General features: G+C 43.9%; 4 protein-coding genes across 4 annotated transcripts; 3 read left to right on the forward strand and 1 right to left on the reverse strand.

The window, feature by feature from the left end:
* Nucleotides 1–835: 835 nt before the first annotated feature.
* LOC132257904 (serine-rich adhesin for platelets) lies at nt 836–13,235 on the forward strand. The gene is made up of 6 exons (XM_059754960.1): nt 836–914; nt 4,502–4,538; nt 4,827–5,130; nt 5,324–5,516; nt 8,080–12,404; nt 12,464–13,235. The coding sequence occupies exons 1-6, from the start codon at nt 836–838 to the stop codon at nt 12,746–12,748; spliced, it is 5,223 nt and encodes a 1,740-aa protein (XP_059610943.1). The 3' UTR covers nt 12,749–13,235.
* A 120-nt stretch (nt 13,236–13,355) lies between these two features.
* On the forward strand, nt 13,356–14,531 carry LOC132257636 (single-strand selective monofunctional uracil DNA glycosylase). The gene is made up of 3 exons (XM_059754624.1): nt 13,356–13,877; nt 13,937–14,200; nt 14,259–14,531. The coding sequence occupies exons 1-3, from the start codon at nt 13,530–13,532 to the stop codon at nt 14,529–14,531; spliced, it is 885 nt and encodes a 294-aa protein (XP_059610607.1). The 5' UTR covers nt 13,356–13,529.
* An 18-nt stretch (nt 14,532–14,549) lies between these two features.
* LOC132257635 (tRNA-specific adenosine deaminase 2) lies at nt 14,550–15,387 on the forward strand. Its single transcript, XM_059754623.1, has 2 exons — nt 14,550–14,748; nt 15,084–15,387. Exons 1-2 carry the CDS (start codon nt 14,550–14,552, stop codon nt 15,377–15,379), a joined length of 495 nt encoding a protein of 164 aa, XP_059610606.1. The 3' UTR covers nt 15,380–15,387.
* Nucleotides 15,381–17,743, reverse strand: LOC132257634 (protein HEXIM1). The gene is made up of 2 exons (XM_059754621.1): nt 16,853–17,743; nt 15,381–15,894 (listed from the first exon to the last, which is right to left on the reverse strand). The coding sequence occupies exons 1-2, from the start codon at nt 17,565–17,567 to the stop codon at nt 15,578–15,580; spliced, it is 1,032 nt and encodes a 343-aa protein (XP_059610604.1). The 5' UTR covers nt 17,568–17,743; the 3' UTR covers nt 15,381–15,577.
* Nucleotides 17,744–21,251: the final 3,508 nt, after the last annotated feature.

The following is a 21,251-nucleotide window of genomic DNA, read 5'->3' on the forward strand; positions in this document are numbered from 1 at the left end:
TGTGATACTTTGGCAACATGCAATAAATTAAACATTTGCCGTGGAATTTGGCTGTATCGTGTCGTGGCTGCCACTTCATGGACCGCGACATTAATTCATCTAATCAAAATGATTTTTCATCAAAAATCACCAGAGCGAATCGACACTCATTCCATCAATAAATTGCCTCTCATGGGATGCAATTCATTCATGTTTTATGCCATCAAGTTTGGCATTTTGCTGCCCTGAGCATGTGGTTTGATAGCTTGATGAAAATCTGACTTTTTCACCCAAAAATTTTTTCAATACCACAACACAGCGTTTATGCAACTTTCAGAGCTAATTTGCTTACAAATCACGATGTTGTTGTGGCAGGAAGATCACAACATTCCCATTAAGCTTTTCACGTCAACAAAGGAATTCACAAATATGCAAAAAGACAGCTCAACTAGCTGAACACACAAAAATTGAATAATTTAATCATCATAATTATTTATGACAGTCTTTGTTGCACCATTTTAATTTTTTTTATCATCTCTCCTTGTGCGTCAAATTTCGTTTGAATGAAACTGAAGCGATGGATAATTGCATAAAATATATGTGTGCGTTCTGCATGCTGTCCAAATGTGGCAGATTTCAGCAAACAATTCACATGAAAAATACACAAACAATGACTAAAAAACGTCAGCAAATCTCATTGAAATGGCCAGTAATTTGCAAAACATACCTTTTTTCTCTTATAATTTATTTGTAGAGCACACCAAATTGGCCTGAAAGCACACAAACAAGGACCTCCCGTCCGCCTAAGGACACCTTTTGCCTCCTCCCAGGGTAATTGTGACGGAACTGCGAAGACATGGCGCCTCCACTGCCGCTCAAATTTGCCTTCTGTGCCATCCTCACTCTGGCTCTCTTGAGAACGACCTCAGCACAAGGTGAGTCTCGGTTTGGGTACTTTATCGTGTTTTCCAATTTATTTTCTCACTGCAGACTCTCACGTGAAAACACACGAGAAAACTTTTGTTTTCATCATCATCGCGTCCCTTAGAAAACTATTCGCCATTGATGGCAATCGTTTTCAAAAGTGACAAGGCATTTAACACCTTTTCTATTATCGAACTTTCTCCATGCAATAGAAATTCAATTAAGTCATAAAAGCGCCTTTCGCTCGCCTTATTACTATCGATTGATTTTATGCAACATCGCGTAAAATTTTCATCGCTCAATCAAGGGTGAGTTATTTCAAGTGAAAGTTTCAGACGTATAGAATCTTGAAGAGGAGTTTTCCCATTGTAGTCGAGCTGAAAGCAATTATAGGGTAATGTTGAACATAAAGTTAAGAACCCAATAAAATTCTCGCACTTTTTTTTTTACACTTTTGTAATATTTATGAGATGAACTTTCTCAGAATATCTCGAAAAATAGCACTAAATCGATTAATAGTGCTTGGAAATATCTGAATTAAGTTTGTGACTTTTCAGCCATGATCTCAAGCGAATTCTTTTATTGTGCCTCGTATTTTATGACGCTCCGTGAATCACAATATTGATGCTTAATGATTGCTATATACTTCCATTGGACTCTTTACTGCTGTGTGGGATTTTTTTTACTATGAATTAAGGTGATCTGACTATGATTATATAGGATTTTTGACCGTCAATAAATTATCTCGCCTGAGAGAGGAAATGCCCACGACTATTTTGGCCAAATTACTAAATTATTGCTGAATTCTAAACTCGTTTCTACATTCAGGCTGAAGTGGTTTCTCTCTCGACTTTGAAAGAGAAATTATTCTCCAAGTAAAATGTCTGTTTTTCCCTTAGATAGTAAATTTGTTCTTCTCGCAATCCTCTTTGCCTGCAAGATTCTCAAACGAGACTGGCGTTCTTGTGTGAAAACTTCCACTAGCCATTCATCTTATTTTGAAAATTAAAACACCGAGATATTGCAGAGCAAAACACGCTCTCTATATATAGGAGAGCCGGTGTTAATTTATGTTGTCGATAGAGGCGAATTGGAAGATATTTTCTCCTCTCGAGAGCCGGCGAGTGTGGATGTAGAATAAAAAGTAGAGCTTGGGAAGAACACGAAAGGTGAGTTTCTCCCCACGATGAAGCATATGCATCAGTGAAAAATGTACTTGCAAATGTGCGTCTGGTAAAAAGTGAATTGAACTCACTGGTCAACCGGATTCCTTGTGCTCATCTCCCCGTGAGAGGGCTACTGACCACTTTATGAGGTGGTCAAGACAAGACAAGATATTCTTTATATGCCTCGCATCTGAGCATTATCAATTCGCTGTGGCTGCAGATGAGTGGAATACATTATAAATTATCCTGGAGCATCGAGATTATGACTTTGGTGTAATATTTTTTTGCTCGACGCGGTCGCGTTTTTTCCCCCTTTTTGCCGGGGAAAACATTGTGATTAAATCAGACAATTTATAAAAGCCCAGGCATAATCACTTTTTGTAATCTTTCTCCTCTCTGGAGCTGTGCGACGTTTTTTCCACGGGAACTCCCTTGTAGCCAATTCCCGGGTCTTTTCTCTTTATCGCGCCAAACACCTCTGGGATCTCCTCTAATGGCGACAGTGTGGTGGTCTTTTTTTCTTCTTTCGGGGAAGAGTTGGCACATCAATTGAACCCATATGTTATCGCACCTTCTTCCTCCTTTGCACTATCTCCATGAGATTACAATAAATAATAATTTTTCCTACCTTCTCCATCGTCCCTTCGCACACACAAACACACACTCATGATGCCAACAATACGAGGATGGAAGTGAAGAAAACAGATTGCCTCATTAAATGCAAAAATTCCTCGAAACCATTTATCAAAGCGCGAAATGGCCAGAGCACATTCCACCGGATCTCCATCTCTCTCATGGCATCCCAAATGGAGGCTGCCAAGGATGGTGCAGACCTCCTTGAGTGCCTCCTTGTCGTGCAATGTGTCGCGCTCAAAATGCATCTCACATGCAATGGCACTTTTACGTTAAATGCGGCATCTATAACTCTATGCGACAATCATCGATAAATATACAAGCCATACTCTCTGATGGGCGCAGAGAAACTGGAAGATCAGGAGCTGACACATCACACATGAAACAATATAGACGATTTGACCTGACATGAGACATCAAAGCTGAGAAAGATCCATCCATCCACCCCAGTTTATCTCACTTGATAGCTCAGCCGAGAGTCGATTGTCAATCGAGATGATCGCTCTTGGCTTGCAATTGTCCCATGAATCAAGCGATTGCAGTCAATGGGGCGTGCAATTTCTCTGTCTTCTTCCACATACAGAGAAAACTGAAACGGCCAGTGATTGAAACTAATTCTTAGAGTTTAGAGATAATTGCTAACGTTGAAATTTCACACAAAATTTCAAACCACAAAGCGCTGAAAATACAGAGGCAAAGCTGAATTTCACTCTCCATCGCCATGCCAAGTTCCAGAAGCGAACAATTACACTGTTTTCACAGCATCAAATCCACTGATTTATTAGCCTTTTAATGTAATCACTATGCATCAGCAATGTTGAACTGATGGACGAGAAGAAGTGGCAAAAAATGTGAGCAAACAGTAGCTGCAAATACGAGAAAAATTCCAATTGATCGTTTTAGAACACTTGGCAGACACGCATGGTGAAAAGTCAGTGCAAGAAAGGTAATAAATTGCGATGATTCCAACCTATTGGATAATTGGGACAAATTGTATGTAATCCCAATAATCGATTCTCCTTCTGGGGATGTTTTTTTTTCATCCACGATAAACGATTGTCAAGGTCGCGAAGCAGCCTTTTAATGTGAATTCACTTAGCATGGTGCTATCATTACAGCATTATGTCGGACAATGTGGCAGGATGTTTTCTTTTCGCCACACTCAAGCATACAATTATCCTGTCTGATTTCTTTTCTGCGGGACATCGGGAAAATTGTGGGGGAATGAGAAAAAGGAGAAGACACAATTATCATATTCTCCCCCCCCCATTCGAGAATATCATTATTCCCGTCGACGCATTTAGTGATATGGACTGGAAGATAAATTACAGTGACGTCCTGAAAATGGATGAGCAGTTGCCGCGCTATCTGAGCAATCTTCTCCCTCACCATCAATTCCGGCATTGAACTGTAAATTAAAAAGCAATTTGAGACCCTTTTTTCTGTCCTCTCCTATCGCTTCGAAATCGGCAGAGCTTCTTCGCAAGACTGCAAGTCAATTGACTTCAATTTCCAATGAACTCTATTGTTCTCCTATTTCACCTTTCCTGGATGCTTGCTGCTGACCAACGCGCAGACCGAGAGGGATTGGGAAGTGATTAAGAAATAACAATGTCGAGGAGAAACTCCACCTGACAGGGTGCAATATTTATAGTTTTTGATTCTTCTTTTCGCCATCAGATAACACAGGAAAGAGAGCTTTTCCCATTCTCAGTTTTACCTTCACAGAACAATCAACCCAGAGAATTTCAACACAACTAAAGCAGTGAGACTCTCTTTTTTGCCATTGCTCCAAATAGATTTGATTGTATTCGGTGATTCCCACAGTCGCACACGGTTTGGATTAGTGGACGGGAGAGGTGATTTCATTAAAATTCCGATAAGTTCCTCGCCTTCTTCCGCGCCCACAACCAGAAGTCGGCAAACAGGAAAGAGATATAGGCAAAATTTGCAAGGTGTTTGACCCGCGCAATATCCTCATAAATAACACACTTCTCATGGCATTAGAGATTAAGTTACTCACACACCAGTGCTTTGGCTACACAAACAGTGACCACTAAAAATTCAAGACGTTGCGATTTCTCCACTCATTCCCTCTTTGAAGCAATCGTCTGTCTTGATCAGGAATGCGAAAAAGAAAGAAATACTTGAGGAAAAACAAGGAGTTTCAGTAAAAGTCCTGTCTCGGTGTATTGGTGTCAGTGGTGAGAAGGTGCCTGGCTCCTCGGCAGAAGATTCAGAAGAGGAACGAGCAGATAAATCGGCGATTGAACTGCCCACTTTGGCGAGGCTGCGATCCAGCGTCAGCGCCGCGAATGGCAAAACAGCGCCAGTGTATTGTTGCGACTCACCTCGTCCACGCACACAGATTTTCGTCCAACTGGCCACTCAGCTCAAACCGGCCCCAACGCACTTGACATTGCGACTGGTCAGTACTGATGCTATTTCAGGGTCTTCTCAGCGTTTCGCTGTCCAGCCTCTAGCGCTCAAATCTCTCTCTCTCTCGCATTTCATGTGGCAGGTTTAAATGGGAAAAGTGACAATGTCATCAGGATTATGGCCCGAGACAAATGGCATTCGAGATCTAGATTGGAACACCTTCGCAATGTCTGTTTTGATAGACTCCACCACCAGATGGTTCGGCCACTTTTCACACTGCAACTGTGAATGAGGCTAAATTCTCGCCCAGTCAATCAAAAGTAATTAGTTTCACCCCATTTCTCGCCCGCAGCTCCTTTAATCTCCAGAGGCGCTACACTTCCATCATCCCACCAACTAGTTTTCCCATAACAGGACTTTATTTATATCCGCCAAGTATTTAGGTCGAAAAGATGTCTATTCTTTTCTGCTATTCAGCAATGATTTGCATAATTTATTCTGCCTCTCGATAAAGGTGATTTATGTCTACTTAATTTTCACCCATAACGTTTCCTTAAATGTTTTCACGGTTCTTTTACGGTTCCATTCATTTAGAAGATTTCACAAAACTCAAAAACCCGAAATAAACCGGAATGAAAGGAAAAATATGCCCAAAAATTGAGTGGAAAGTGTGACAAACCCCTAAAAATATAAATTATTTATCTCTGCAGCATTAATTCACGTATAAATTCCAATGGTTTTTCACACTGCAAGACATGGTAATTACTTCCAAATAGCCCAGAGTGACATTCTCCGTGGCTATCCCTCTGGACAAATTGTGTCCGTGATATTCCCATACTTGTCTTGCCAGCAAATTCTTTCGCGTAGAAGTAGTAAAATAAAATTTGCTAGATATGCAAATATGTCGAATTATTTTATGTCACTTTACGACAAATTCCACCATTTCAGTCACTTTATGATGCGCCCCAATTTCACATGTCCAACTTTCCTCTTACTCATTTTCCAGCCTAATTTATCCCGCAAAAATTCACCATTCTCACTCTTTACCATTTCATTATTAGTTCCAAATTCGAATTTTAATTAAGCTCCAAAGTGAACCATTGCATTACGCCTGCTGTCTATGTGTTGAACAAGCAAATAATGTCCACAGAGTGTTTAATTAGCTTGCAGTGACTTATCAAGCCATGAAATCAATTTATTGTACAATGCAATTTGAGAATACAATGTTGCATGTCGATCAATGAGTCAATTAAAGGCTATGACTCGGCTTGTTAATTTTTCACACTCATAAGAGTCTCCGCATCTATGATCTTCTCATCTAAGAAGGTGCAAAACATTTGCATCTACAAGTATGATCTTAAAGGGAGAACACAAAAAAAAAATTACCATTTTATCTGCATCAAAAGTGCGTGCAAACCGTTGGAAAACAACGATGGGATGGGTTTAAAAGGGAATCAGTTGAAAATGCAAGCGATGCCTTCAATTAAATATTTCCTGTAAAATGCCAATTAAAGAAGATTTAGAGTTGCATAGCAGCACCAAGGGAGTGCAAATTCAAGTGAGATTTGCATGAATTGCAATTGAATACCACTGCTGAATCGTGGCGGTGCTTTGCCATTTCAGACTTTACTATCAATAAATAAAGAAGAGCAAGATACGATTTGTTTGTCACATAAGATGAATAAATTCATTAGGTAGAGGTGCACAATTTGCTACAATTAAATTTTAATTAGAAACTATTTGATGAGGTGTTGAAGATATCAAAGGAATTGTGAAGAAAGATTGCCTTCTCTGATCAAGAACTGTTGCATAAATAAAAGTTGCGAGTTAGAGGAAATAATAGGTGGAAGTGTTGTACTGAGAAAAGGGTGCACTTTTATTGCTTCTTATGCCAAATCAGTTTTTATGGTTGCGTGCAAAGCTCTAGTCTCTCTAATTGTAACAATTCAAAATTGCTTTTGGATCTGTGAACTAAACTGCAGAACAGTCTGGTGTTTGAGACAGTCAGAAGATGTGAGGGGCAATTTATCAAATTGCACACGACATTAGCAATCTCCTGTTATATTGTGCCTTTGATGTTCGCTGGCAAACCCACCTGGAGTGGCGGTTGATTTGCATGGGGACTGCACTGAGTCTCACCAGGAATATTGTGGCTGGTTGGGAGGAAGAAAATGATTATGGCATGAATGTGAGGATAAGAAGTTGTCTCAATTAAGATAAGTCCTCGAGGCATCGTCTAGCGCTCCCACTTGGTCCATAAAACACCCATCACTCCACGCTTAAGCTCGCATTCGAAGAGGGTGGAAGAACTAAAGCCATATTCCCAAAGCGCCGCCACTGTCAATTGTTTACGACTAATCATCTCCCCGTGTCACCAGAGACTCATCCACGAGGCACTGCTGACTCCACCACCGGCGATGGGAAGTGAATAAAAAGCTCAGCTCAAGGTGTGGCTGAAGTGCAAGTTTTGCCAACTCTGTCCATGCTCCATAAATTCCTTTCACAATTGCTTATTAATTCAAAATGTCTCTTCTCTCCATCCTCATCTGTATCTCCCTCTCGTCTGTGCTGTGAAGGCAAGAGCGAGTGTTTAGGTGGCCAGGTGAAAAATCTTCCACCCACCAACCATCTCTTGGGAATATCAAATACCTTCCGTCCTGCGAGAAGAATATGCCGAGCTCAGGAGTGTGCTTGGCACCAACTTAGAAGCATTTTAGATTATTATGGGTGAAGTTGAGAAAATATCATGATTACTGTCGTAAAATCTGACCATTTGCATATTTCCATTTGTTGAGTGTCCACACCACCTCCGTACATCCACTCCATGCCTGCACGGAGTCCCAGAGGATGATTCCACAAAATATCACCAAATGTTGACTTTCACGTTTAATCCCACTATTTTATTGACTTCACTCTCGCCATAGACAGACAATAAAGTCAATAGACTATCGCCACAAGTATTTTCAACCACTTTTCTCTTTCTTTCGCATTCTTCCAGAGTCATTCAAGTGCGAGGGTGAGGGATTCCACCCAGACCCCGACGACTGTGCCGTCTTCCATCGCTGCGTCGACAATGGCAATGGAGGACTAACAGACTACTCCTTCCTCTGTGGCCCGGGAACCGTCTTCTCGTCGACCAACAATGTGTGTGTCCATCCCAGCGATGCTGACAACGAGAAATGTGGTCCGGCGTCGAACTCCGTTGACCCGGAATCCGAGCAACAGGACGCCCCATCCTCATCGACGACTACAACCACCACCACCACTACCACCACAACGACCTCCACCACTCCAAAGCCCAGCCACTCCCAGGAACCGACAGCTGAGCCAGAGCCAGACGCTGAGCCTGTCCCGGACACCAACGACAACGAGGGTCTCTGCAAGAGTGATGGCTACATCGAGCATCCGACGGATTGCCACAAATTCTACCAGTGTGTATCCAACGAGGATGGAACTTACAGACGCTACGAATTCACGTGTGGCGCAGGCACTGCATGGGATCAAAACATTCAAGGATGCAACCATGAGTATCTGGTGGAGAGTTGCGGCGGACGTGCTTCTACCACCATGAGTGACGAATATTACAGTACTTCGTCCTCCAGCATGACGTCATCTTCCTCACAAAATACCAGCAGCACTTCAAGTAGCTCATCTAGCAGCTCCTCTAGCAGCTCTTCGAGTAGCTCTTCTAGCAGTTCCTCAAGCAGTTCCTCCAGCAGTTCCTCTAGCAGTTCTTCTAGCAGCAGCTCTTCCTCGTCTACTAGCCAATCTTCTACTGAGCAAAGCAACTCTACCTCGTCATCTTCTACTTCTGAGAGTAGTCAATCTGGATCAGAATCGTCAAGTAGCAGTTCATCATCAGGATCAGAACAAACCAGCAGCCAGACTTCATCAGGATCAGAGAGCGAACAGAGTCAATCCTCCACAAGTTCAGGATCTGAAAGTAGCAGTTCTACGAGTGAATCTCAACAATCTGGTAGTGAATCTTCATCCGGATCTGAGAGCTCATCTAGTAGTTCATCAGGATCTGAGAGCTCTTCTAGTAGTTCATCTACGGATCAAAGTAACAGTGAGACATCGTCAAGCTCCGGCTCGGAGAGCAGTTCTTCGAATCAAACTAGCAGTGAAACCTCGTCCGGATCGAGCAATCAAAGTTCTTCAACATCAGAAGAAACAAGCAGTCAATCGTCTTCGGGATCAGAAAGTTCAAGTAGCTCTTCAACGGACAGCAGTCAGTCATCTTCTGGATCTACTTCAGAAAGTGGTTCTTCCAGTTCTAGTAATACTACATCTACTGGCAGTGGCCAAGAAAGCTCAGGATCCGATGGATCAAGTTCATCGGGACAGTGTGAAAGAGACGGATTTATGGGCGATCCTGAGGATTGTCGCAAGTTCTACCGCTGTGTAGACAATGGCAAAGGCGGATACGATAGATATAATTTCACTTGCGCTGAAGGAACTGTGTGGGATAGCACGCAAGACACTTGCAACCACGCGTGGGCGGTCAAGGATCCCAAGTGTGGAACAGGATCTAATACAGATTCAGGATCAGGGGGAGAAACAAGCACATCGGCACCAGCTTCCACTTCCTCTCAGGCGCCTTCGTCAACAACTACCGCAGCTTCCTCATCATCAACCACCACTGCAAGTACCACCACTGCAAGCACTACCACTGCAAGTACTACCACAGCAAGTACTACCACTACTGCATCAACTACATCATCTCAAGCAACACAGTCTACAACGTCCAAACCACCATCATCCGATGGACAATGCCACGAAGAAGGATTCTACCCTGATGAGAGTAACTGCAGAAACTTCTACAGATGTGTAGATGATGGAAATGGAGGTTACACTCGATACAACTTTACGTGCGCTGAAGGAACTGTGTGGGATACAGCAACAACAACCTGCAATTACCCATCTGATAGTGCTCCGCCTTGCGGCACAGGATCATCTTCTGGAAGTTCATCAACACCACAGCCCGAAGGATCTTCATCAAGTTCACAGCCTACTGAGAGTCAAACTAGTTCCACGACACCATCTACCACCACCACAACTGGTACATCTGAGGCAACAAAGGAGCCTGGATCTTCATCTGCTGCCACTGAATCAACCACGCCTCCCTGTAAAACGGAGTCAACTACAGCCACCAGCTCACAACCGGCCGGTACGGAATGTAAAGGCGAAGGCTTTATGGCTGATCCAAAAGATTGTCACAAATTCTATAGATGCGTAAGTGATGGCCAAGGTGGATACACGAGATACGACTTCACATGTGGTCAGGGAACAGCATGGGACGAGACAGCACAGACTTGTAACCACGAAGATTCCGTTGAACGATGCAATGGAGGAACATCAAGTCCTCCATCTTCATCTTCGTCAGCTCCACCATCAAGCACGACCACATCTAGTAGTTCTGCGGCACCGTCTGAAAGTACTACATCGGCCCCACCAAGTTCCACTACGACAACACAGTCGTCCTCCAGTGCTCCACCTCAGACCACAAGCACACAGCAACAAACAACAACCAGCAGTAGCACAACGAGTGCACCACCTTCTTCATCCTCTACAACATCCTCTCCTTCGACTGGAACATGCGAAAGGGAAGGATTCTTCGGAGATCCTAATGATTGCCACAAGTTCTACCGATGCGTTGATGACGGAAATGGTGGATATACAAAACATGACTTTGTGTGTGGAGAAGGAACTGCATGGGACGATCAACTGCAAACATGTAATCATGAGAAAGATGTCCCAACCTGTCAAAATCAATCAGGATCATCGTCAGCTCCACCAAGCACAACTACATCATCATCTTCCAGTACGGAATCCACACCAACCAGCAGTTCGTCGTCATCAGCACCTCCAGAAAGTACTACAACAACAGCCTCAACCACATCTAGTACCACAACAGCCTCAACTACATCTAGTACCACAACAACACAGTCATCAACAACTACTTCCTCGACTACAACAAGTTCTTCATCAAGTACTGAATCAACAACACAATCTTCATCGGAACCACCATGTGGAAATGCAACAAGCGAGATTAAGTGCGAAACAGCCGGTTTCTTCCCGAATCCTGATGACTGTAAGAAATTCTATCGATGCGTTGATTGGGAGAACAACGGAGAGAAATTCTCGTTATATCACTTTGAGTGTGGAGAAGGCACTATTTGGGATCCGGCCTTACAGACTTGCAATTATCCAGAGAGTGTTCAACCGCCGAGAAACTGCAAAACACCACCGCCTGCAGAAAATCAAGTCACCGATAGTACGACTGAATCCACTACGACATCTTCTTCCGAGCAAACTACAACGGAACAGTCAACTACGACAGAACAGTCAACTACAACGGAGGAATCGACAACAACAGAACAATCCACTACAACAGAACAATCCACCACAACTGAAGAATCAACAACTACAGAGCAATCAACAACCACAGAACAATCCACTACGACTGAAGAATCAACAACTACAGAGCAAACTACTACAACCGAGCAGTCAACAACAACCGAAGCAACGACTGATGAAACAACAACGACAGAACAATCAACAACCACAGAGCAATCGACAACTACAGAGGAATCAACCACAACAGAACAATCTACAACAACTGAAGAATCAACGACTACTGAGCAATCCACCACAACGGAACAATCAACCACAACTGAAGAATCAACGACTACAGAGCAATCTACAACAACCGAGCAATCCACCACTACTGAAGAAACAACGACTACAGAGCAATCAACCACAACAGACGAAACAACAACAACTGAGCAATCCACCACAACTGAAGAATCAACGACAACTGAGCAATCAACGACAACAGATGAAACAACTACAACGGAGCAATCCACAACAACTGATGAATCAACGACTACAGAGCAATCAACGACAACCGATGAAACAACTACAACGGAGCAATCCACAACAACTGATGAATCAACGACTACAGAGCAATCAACTACAACCGATGAAACAACTACAGAGCAATCCACTACGACAGATGAAACAACAACTGAAAGTACCACAGAGTCACCACAGGATTCATCATGCCCACCATTGGAAAGTGGACAGGCGTACTTTGTATGCCCCACAGGATTCAGGCGTCACCCAGAGAACTGTAACGATTTCTATCAATGCACTCAACAAGAGGGAAGCAAGGACTACAACATAGCAGTGTTTAGTTGTCCAAATGGAACTGTATACGATGAAGAGGAGACTCAGTGCTTGCCTCCAGATCAGACAACTCCATGCCAATCGTCACCGTCAGAGAGATCTTTGCGTGGACTCGCCACGAAGCGATCATCGGTAGATTGATTGTGATTTCAGCTGTGATTATTCCACTAAATGTGTAATTCTTCTTACAGATTCAGCTCAAGCGAGCAAAGAAACTGTGCCCCAACGAAGGCTTCTTTGCCTTTGAGGATGCCGCATGCAGTAACTACTTCGTTAAGTGTGGTCGAATGGGGAGGGACACGAAGCTCGAGGGAACGCTGTACAGGTGCCCGAAGGGATACGCCTATTGGCACGTGAGCAGACGTTGTGAGAAGCCCGCCAGGATTCCCAATTGTCGAATCAACACATTCGATGACCGCAACAGAATTCCTGTGGAGTGGATCAACCTTGGACGAGGTCGAAGCCTGCGAATATAGATAAGAGAAGATTTCCTAGCGAGATAGGCCATTAGGTAGTTTCGTCAATTTCAAGTCAGGACGTTGTGGCTAGAGCCACGCGAATTAATTGTTAAGTATCAACGACCACTTTGAACTGATTTACTATTATCAACTATATCTGCTAAAATGAAAATGAAAAGCTCTTGTTCCGTTCGAGATCACCTCGTTCGTGGAAGCTCTCGAGCGCTGAACTTGGCCTTTTTTGGGACAACTTCCGGTGTTGGGGTATTTATAATGTGTATTTACGTGCTCATCGACTTTCATTTTATTGAGACTCTTTCTGATCCATTCGATCCCGAGTATTTTTCACAAGAATTCAGCGAAAGTCGTGCTGCAATTTTAAGGTACTCACTAGGTTAGTTAATCAAACGAAAGTCGCCATAATGAGAAAATAAAATCGATCAATTGACAGTGTAATGTAAATAGTGTGAATGTGCATTTATAAGAAAAGAAATGCAAATAAAAATCTATTTGAGATGAAATTTATAAATTTATTGGAGATGTGCCAGTGTTATTTTCTAGTTTAGGGGAATCCCTCAAAGTCAACATGAGATTCGAAGAATTCGATTCTCGGTCACATTCCGCACGAGGTCGCTTCGAAATAGTGTTTGGGTGTGAGTCTGTGATAAGGGAAATTTTCAAAATATCCCACATTCCGGAGGAAAAAGGCGCATTTCCGAAAGTTCCACTCTGTCAGTGTGCTTTTGTGTTTTGGGTCTGGCATCGCGATAATCCTCATTTCCAGGTAATTTTCCGCAAAATGCTGCGCAGGAAACTCAAGAGAAATCGCTCAGGTATCGATGAAGTCGACGGGGCATCGGCGCCAAAGGAAACTGCAGTGACAGAGCCGGAAATCAAAGAAGCGAAGGTTGACGGTGACATAACCTCAAACAACATTCCGCTGTGGAAGAAATTGTACGATATTGAGATTCGCATGAATGCCCAGCTGAGGGGGTTGAAATTTGGTGGGCCTGTGGCCGCTGTGTACAATCCAGTGGAGTACGCTTCTGAGCTGCACTGCGCCTACATGAGGAAGTTCCTGACAGGACAGAAGCACGTGCTTTTTGTGGGCATGAATCCGGGACCGTGGGGAATGTGCCAGACTGGGGTAAATTGCCCTTTCCTGAGTCTGTCTGACTGATTATTCATGTTGTTTCTCATCCACAGGTGCCCTTCGGATACATCCCAGCCATCAGGGATTGGATGAAACTGGAGGGAAACGTGCAAAAGCCCGAAGGAGAACTTGCTGTGCGTCCTGTGGACGGTTTGAAGTGCACCCGAGCTGAACAGAGCGGCCAGAGATTCTGGGGTTTGCTGGAGTCTCTCTGTGGGCCACCTGAGAACTTCTTCGAGAATTGCTTCGTCTACAATCTCTGCCCTCTGGCATTCTTCAAGTCGTCCGGAGCAAATGTAACGCCAGCAGAGCTCAAAGTGAGTCATTTTTCCAGTTTTGGGTGCTCCAAAATCTGACCTTTTGTGCTTGTTCTAGGGCGAGGAGAAGAGAAAGCTTCAGGAAATCTGTAACAATCGCCTTGCCGAGGCCATAAATCTGCTCGAGCCTCGCGTGATCGTGTCAATTGGACGTTATGTGGAGGATCGCGTGAAGGAACTGTTCAAGCAGAACGCCATAGATCACTCAATAGGCCACAAATGTCTCCCACATCCCAGCCCGAGGAGTGTCAACAACACAAATTGGGGCGAAAAGGCAAGAAAGTGGCTGATTGAGAACGACGTCGACAGATTCTTGAAGAAATCCCAGTGATTTCGCATCCAATAGAAGATGGAGGAGTTTATGGAGGAGGCGCTCAAGCAGGCCAGAGAAGCCCTAGTGAGAGGAGAAGTACCCGTCGGATGTCTGTTCATTCGCAATGGCGAGATAGTAGCGACGGGTGGAAATGAAGTTAATGACACGAAAAATGCTACGAGACACGCTGAAATGATTTGCATTGATAAAGTCCTGCAAATGGCAGAGGAAAAAGGTGAATTAATCTTTCTGTTGAACTCATAAATGTACCTCAATTGCCAGTCTTTGAGAGATGTTGTTACAGTGTTATCCAGGAGAAGAGCGCCTTGCGCAGAATGTTTAACTATTCATGAAGCGGAAACAATCACATAAACATACACAAAAGATGTTTTATATCCAAACATTCCAATCAAGTATTTAGAATTTCAGCTGAAAAACGACTTTTCAGTCTTTTTGAATTTATTTGTATTTTTTTTTTTAAGTTGTGGATAAAATGTGAAACACTCTTGAATTACCGATGTAATAAACTTACCTGTAATTACGATTAACGCATGTGCTTTTCCGTCTCAGGCGAAGATTTCCGCTGTGTCTTCCGCGAAGTCTCAGTTGTGGTCACTGTGGAGCCTTGCATTATGTGTCTGGCCGCCCTGAGTGAGCTCCACGTGCGGGAGATTCTCTTCGGCTGCGTGAACGATCGCTTCGGTGGTCAGACCGTGCTGAACGTGGCCGCAACCCTTCCGGCTGACAAGCGGCCGTCGTGCGTCGGAGGCGTGCGTGCAGCCGAAGCGATGGATCTGCTGAAGACCTTCTACAGTGGCGAGAATCCGTCAGCGCCAGAGCCGAAGGTGCGCAAGAAGAAGCAGTAAATTCTTTAGAAAATTTAAGCAATTTTATTATCAATTGTTTCACATTTCTCTTGGGCATTTCGAGGGATGTGGGATGTGATGGGGCAGCAATTCAACAGAGATCCCGGAGATCACAGAGTGTTCCGCGATGTGTTTGAGGAGAGAAACTTAAAGCAAGCCGTGTCCAGGAGTTGCCAGGTCATCGTCGGGGGACTCTCTTCAGCCGCGCGGCGACAGGGAATTGTACTGCGACGGCGAATGCGGATTGGGCGACACGTGGTGGCCATTGAGGAGCTCCCCATTGTGCTGCGGCGGCGAGAGGGAATGTGAGTAGCCGTTGCAAAGGGGCGCCACCTTCGGGGCTCCCACCTCCTCCTCATCACAGTGCATCGTGGCTTCGCCGTCACTGCTGCTGCTGCTGGAGCTGCTCGAGCTACTGGAGGAGGAGCTGTCGCTCTCGCTGTCTTCACTGCTGGAGCACGCCATCCTGGCCAAGGGTGCCTTACTTCGGTAGAACTCCAGCTGCCTGCTGAGATCTGCAAGGAGTCACAACATTCGCTGTTTACCAGCCATTCTAGGCAACAAACACACCTCATCGGGATGGAGTGGGAAAGCCAGAGAGTGTGGGACATTACAAAGTCAAATACCGTTGCAATGAGTGGCAAGAAAGCCGATTCACTGCAGCCGAGACTCTCAATTGCGACCTAACACTCTGCCATTTGCACTCAGAACAACTTCCCCAAATAGGAAGTCTGCTTTGTGTCGCTCAAAAGCTCAGCGTATCGATTGGGATTGGCTGGAAGTTTCACTTGGGATTTGTGCTTTAATATTGCGAGAAAATTTGTTCTGGCTCTTCAAATAAAAAGCCAACAAATGGCTCAAACTTTCGCGATACGCTCGAAATTATAGACAGAAAATTTTCTTCTCAAAAATTTTATAGTGCAAAACTACCCTTGAATCTCTTGAATATTCAGTTACATTTGATTTGTTCGATTTTAACATAAGCAAAATCGAAGAAATACTAGTTAATGACGCTCTAAACGATAGAGTGAAATGTAAACAAGTGTGTGCCAATCAGATCATAGAGACATCGTGATAAGGAACTGGAGAATTACATAATGCAGGGAAATCCCTTATCAATGACGCACTGCTCAAATCAAGAACAGCTCAAAGTGAGGAAAAACGGAGAACAACTCGCACGACCGACTGATTACAATACAGCTCTTGCGTGATTGAGTGAAGAGAGCGAGCGCGATGATGTTGTTTCACGTGTGCTTTTTTGCATATTAATTACAATAAAGTACTTGCACTCAAATTTATGGCTGTTTTAATAATTTCTAAATCCCTATTTTACTGCTGTTATTATTATCACCATTTCAATTTTATCGCGCTTTATCTTCGTTATCAAGCGGACGCGCGAAATCGCCAATGCAAAACTGGATCAGGCCATTGAACACGCGAACCTGCGAGTGGCAGAGAAAGAGTTAAACTCACCCATGTTGTCCTCGGTGAGCTTGTGGATTTGCTCCTCGAGGTTGCGGATTCTGTCCTGAAACTCGTAGTTGTGCATCCGTTCTTTGGCATCGGCGTGTGTCTGCGTGGTCTCGGCGGCGAGCCGCGTGCTGACCACCTCGAAGTTGGCCTCCAGCTGCAGGTACTCCTGGATGAGCTGGCTCTTGGTCAGGCCGTCCAGGCGCTCGCACTTGGCGTTCTCGTACACGCTGCTGAACTCCTTGGTGAGGAACTCCTCCTCGTCCTCGGGCAGGCTGCAGAAGTAGTTCTCGTCCGAGTCCACGGAGAAGCTGGAGTCCCGCTGGCGCCCCTTCGTCTGCATCTCCGGCATGTGGTCCTCCATGAGGAACCTGTTGGTGTTGTATGGCACGATGGAGCTGCGGACGTGACTGGCGGCGGAGCGCCTGTTCGCCACGGGCACCTTCCACGCGTACGGCTTCACGTGGCTCTGGTTCCTCTTCGCCTTGGCGCGCCCCCGCCGACACTTTCGCTTGCCCCTCGGGCGCTCCGCCTGGCCAGCGCGCGAACCCTCCGCTGATGGCGCGCCAACTTGTTGTTGTTGCTCACCAGTTCCATTGGTGGCCGCCGATGGCTCCTCAGTCGCCTTCATTGTTCTCGAGCAGGGAGGTTCGACGTCATTTTCCGTCCCCGAAAAATGCCCCGTTTCGATGTTCTCCACCACCCCAATGTCCGTCATTTCTGCACAGGTGCACTCCTAAATGCCTCACGCACGTGCTGGCACGCAATTCGTCACACTTGTCACACGAAAAATCGCACTTTATCGCTCACGAAGAAACACTCAACCTTCTTCGCACTCGCAGCCTTACGCCATGTTTGACGGTGGTTCGAGCAATGGGCACTGGAGCGCTGCGCGCGGTGACTCCCCCTCCGCTCTGCTCGCTCTCCCGCGTTTGAGCATTGAAAAATGGAAAATAGAGGCCCGAACTCAGGCATTAGGCAGCCCAGAGAGGGTCTGAGGGCAGAATCAGTGGTTCTTGGCCAGCTAGGAGAGCAATAAGGGAAATTGAAGGCTGCAGGGCGCAATTTGAGTGAAGATAACACTGTTGCTCGACCTTGTTGAAGCCAAGTAGGCAGCGACACTACAATCTATCGCGTACAATCAAGTGTGCAGGAAGGGCAAGGCAAATAGCAATTTGTAGAACCTTCTTCGCCCTTATAAAAGCGCTTGCCTTTCTGATATTTATTTATCAAGTGTAGCGAGATGCAATTCAAAATGAATTTTGGGCCCTCAAAGTGTTCCCGAACAATCCAACAAATGGCGCACTTGTCTCTCCGAATGTCGTAAAAGGGGCTCCCATAAAGTGTCATGCCCATAAATCTCATCCTAAAGAAAATATCGATACAAATTGCTCTCTCTTGGACGCTTTTCTCCCAGTGTCGCTCCGGGGAAAGCTCCCCAGAGAGCGCCTCTGGTGTCATTTCAATACCTTTCTTTGCTCACACACGCATCGTCACTCAACTTGTTTGCTGCCTTGCACGATAATGTGTGCTGAGAGGCATTTCATATGGAAGGCACATCCAGTGCCTTCTAAATTGGTCAACTTTTCCATGCACAAATTTCCACTGTCGCCCATTTTCCTGGCCAATTTTTCATTGACAATTGACTACAAATTGAGCATAAGTTGAAATTCGATTACAATTCAGCATGAATACACACATACTCGGGCAGAAAGAGTGCCTCTAAATAGTTGAACATCGCGTACACACTCATGCGGGAGAGCAGTGCAATATGATGGCACAGTGGGTGAGTGGGAGTGAGATGGGGAGCGCTAGAAGAACGGTTTACAACTAATTTTGTTTATTATTTAACTCCTGTTTATATTTCTCTCTCGGTTACACGCATGGCACACGCCGATTTTGCGTCGCACGCAGCGCGGCTCGTATTCAATCAAAGTGTGCTGTTTTGGGAATTATATGGTGTAAAAATGAGGCTGGGGGAGCATCTCTTGCTCCCTGCTTAAGCTCCATGATCGAGAGAGAGAGTGAGAGTTTTATGGGAGCGGATGAATGGAGAAAATTGGAATTTCCTGACACGAGGAGACAAAATGACATTTTCCGCGCAAATTGTCACCATCGAGCTGAGATATCCGATTGCCATGGCTGGTATATAGAGAAAAAAGTGGGGGCTCGAGCCAAATGAATCTCCATCAATTGATGGGCGAGATTCAAATGCGCAGAAAATCAAACAATTGAATATCGCGAATGATGAAGAGAATGCCTTTAATTGAGATCTATGCCACTCTTCATGCTCGACTTATTCCCGAGATATTATTTCCGACAAACATCTATAGGCTGCCTGTTTGTTTTCTCCCGTTCACACCTCCACACGATTACGCAAAGCGAGATACTATCGAGGAAAACATTGATATATTTGCAATGAATTGCCTTTGATACACGATGAATGCGATGAATAGTCAACAGAGATGGATTTTTGTGAAGCGCATAAGATGACATATAGAGTTTGGGCTGATTCGTTGCGATATACAGTCATCCACAGCTCAGCAAAAATAGTCTGGCAAGTTCATCAAATTCAATTACCATAAATTGTTTGAAACCGTGTGCTCATGCTCAACGAAATTACTGCAGCCATTGTTTTGCAACGCGACAAGTGAAATTTTTTAAAGGGAGCTTCTAAGCATGTCTTCTATTTTTCACTTGGCAAGTTTAGCGTGTTCTAACCACATGAAATTGTGTGGAAAATTAGAACAAAAAGGCCAAAGGGGTCATGTTAAAACATGTTAAGGACGAAATTTTAGGCATAAAAGTTTGAAAGAGGACATTTCTCTCTACAAATAGCCGTAGCATAGTTTTACTTTCACGGTAAGCAACGAACTATCGAAGAAGAAAACAGGGAAGGTGATAAGATATTCAAATGATTGCGGAGTTTCCACAGTGGGATAACATTTCAGTGTATTGTCATTGATTTATTATTCACAAGAGGTGTTTCAGCTATCCTATAAATACCGCATACCGTTTATCAAGTATTTTTCGCACATTCTGCTGTTTGTTGTGAAAATATTTTTAAAGATTATATAATTTTTATATACTGTCAATAAGTGTATTTCTGCAGCCTTATCTCGTGATGCCGGCACTTTTACACTGGGCAACGTCAGCAAAATCCAATGAGTTTTCCCATGAAAGTTTTCCTAATTTTCACTTTTAAGCAAAAACAGACCAACAGCGAGACATGCAAAACTACATTAACAGAAGTTTAACCATATCAAGGCAAGTTTTCTCGTTTCCTTTCTCTCTCCTCATATCGCTATTCTCTTTTTTTTTTTAGGGAAAAAACTCACATCCATAATTCTTCACTTTGGCATTTATGGACAGCCCAGCTCTTTGCAATTCACTCGTATCGCATAAGCTGTTCGTTTATTACACTTGCGCTGAAACCGTAGGTAGGCTAGATAATGGCCTATCGTGATAATTGTACAAGTTTTCCTGCAATGTAATTTTGACGACCATCAGAGGTGAAGAACAAGTAGAATTGTATTATTATGTAGATAGAATGCATGAAAGTACAAAAGTCAGTATTTATATGCGATGCGGCATCGCAATCTTATCTTGTGATTGGAGTAAAAGTGTGAAGAGAGCAAAATACTGTGCGTATCTTATATATGTTAGTGATAAAAATACCGAGTCATTGATCTCATGCGCCAGAATGGGTGCGAGGAAAAGATGATTTTCCGCACATCAACTCCTGTAACATCACTGCAAGTGTGCGAATTTTCTTATCAAACTTTCAGCGTCAGCCGAATCAGCCAACTTTAATGGATGTTGTTTGTTTTTATTTCACTCAGCGCGAAGTTGTTTTATTTCGAGAACAGGCATTTCGCTCAACACTGAAAAGTAGCATTTCGAGCTCTTATATTGCTTAATGTCGCTGTATTACTTCATGACAAGGTTTGGAATCTAAACTGCGGGTTGAGGATTTCACATCTCATAAACTTTCTTGAGATTGAAGAAAATTAAATTATAGGCTAATCACGAACATCGTCCTTGCGAAAGCCAAAAGCCATGCGATTCCATTCTCCGTCCAACATGTTTGACCGTTCGTTCGTGATACCAAATTTTATGACGATAAACACAATCAAAATTAAATATCATTCTACTTTGAGTGTTTCATCATACTTATTACATTAAAAACTGAATATGGCCAGCAAATTATCATATTCTGAGTCCATTTGTGTCGGACGAGGAGCATTTAGCGAAATCTTTCACCTTCAACATACTACTTTTGTGTGTTACTTCTTCAAGGTCACAGTTAAAAGGGATTATGCAGGAGGACAAGTAGTAAATTGAATATTTTCCTTCCATTTTGATGGTCTTCAGAAACTCCTCGCCAGTTGTGGAGACGCAT

This window comes from Phlebotomus argentipes, unplaced genomic scaffold, assembly GCF_947086385.1.
Source record: "Phlebotomus argentipes unplaced genomic scaffold, Phlebotomus argentipes genome assembly scaffold_4, whole genome shotgun sequence".
Classification (NCBI taxonomy): domain Eukaryota; kingdom Metazoa; phylum Arthropoda; class Insecta; order Diptera; family Psychodidae; genus Phlebotomus; species Phlebotomus argentipes.

What these genes read in the sequence shown, in the direction of transcription:
- LOC132257904 (XM_059754960.1), top strand. Translation starts at nt 836, where the DNA reads ATGGCGCCTCCACTGCCGCTCAAATTTGCCTTCTGTGCCATCCTCACT. An exon ending in CGCACTTGACATTGCGACTG is followed by an intron (nt 5,131 to 5,323) that starts GTCAGTACTGAT and finishes CTGTTTTGATAG; the next exon opens with ACTCCACCACCAGATGGTTC. An exon ending in ACTTTATTTATATCCGCCAA is followed by an intron (nt 5,517 to 8,079) that starts GTATTTAGGTCG and finishes GCATTCTTCCAG; the next exon opens with AGTCATTCAAGTGCGAGGGT.
- LOC132257636 (XM_059754624.1), top strand. Translation starts at nt 13,530, where the DNA reads ATGCTGCGCAGGAAACTCAAGAGAAATCGCTCAGGTATCGATGAAGTC. An exon ending in GGGGAATGTGCCAGACTGGG is followed by an intron (nt 13,878 to 13,936) that starts GTAAATTGCCCT and finishes TCTCATCCACAG; the next exon opens with GTGCCCTTCGGATACATCCC. An exon ending in TAACGCCAGCAGAGCTCAAA is followed by an intron (nt 14,201 to 14,258) that starts GTGAGTCATTTT and finishes TGCTTGTTCTAG; the next exon opens with GGCGAGGAGAAGAGAAAGCT.
- LOC132257635 (XM_059754623.1), top strand. Translation starts at nt 14,550, where the DNA reads ATGGAGGAGTTTATGGAGGAGGCGCTCAAGCAGGCCAGAGAAGCCCTA. An exon ending in GCAAATGGCAGAGGAAAAAG is followed by an intron (nt 14,749 to 15,083) that starts GTGAATTAATCT and finishes TTTCCGTCTCAG; the next exon opens with GCGAAGATTTCCGCTGTGTC.
- LOC132257634 (XM_059754621.1), bottom strand. Translation starts at nt 17,567, where the DNA reads ATGACGGACATTGGGGTGGTGGAGAACATCGAAACGGGGCATTTTTCG. An exon ending in GCTCACCGAGGACAACATGG is followed by an intron (nt 15,895 to 16,852) that starts GTGAGTTTAACT and finishes GACTCCTTGCAG; the next exon opens with ATCTCAGCAGGCAGCTGGAG.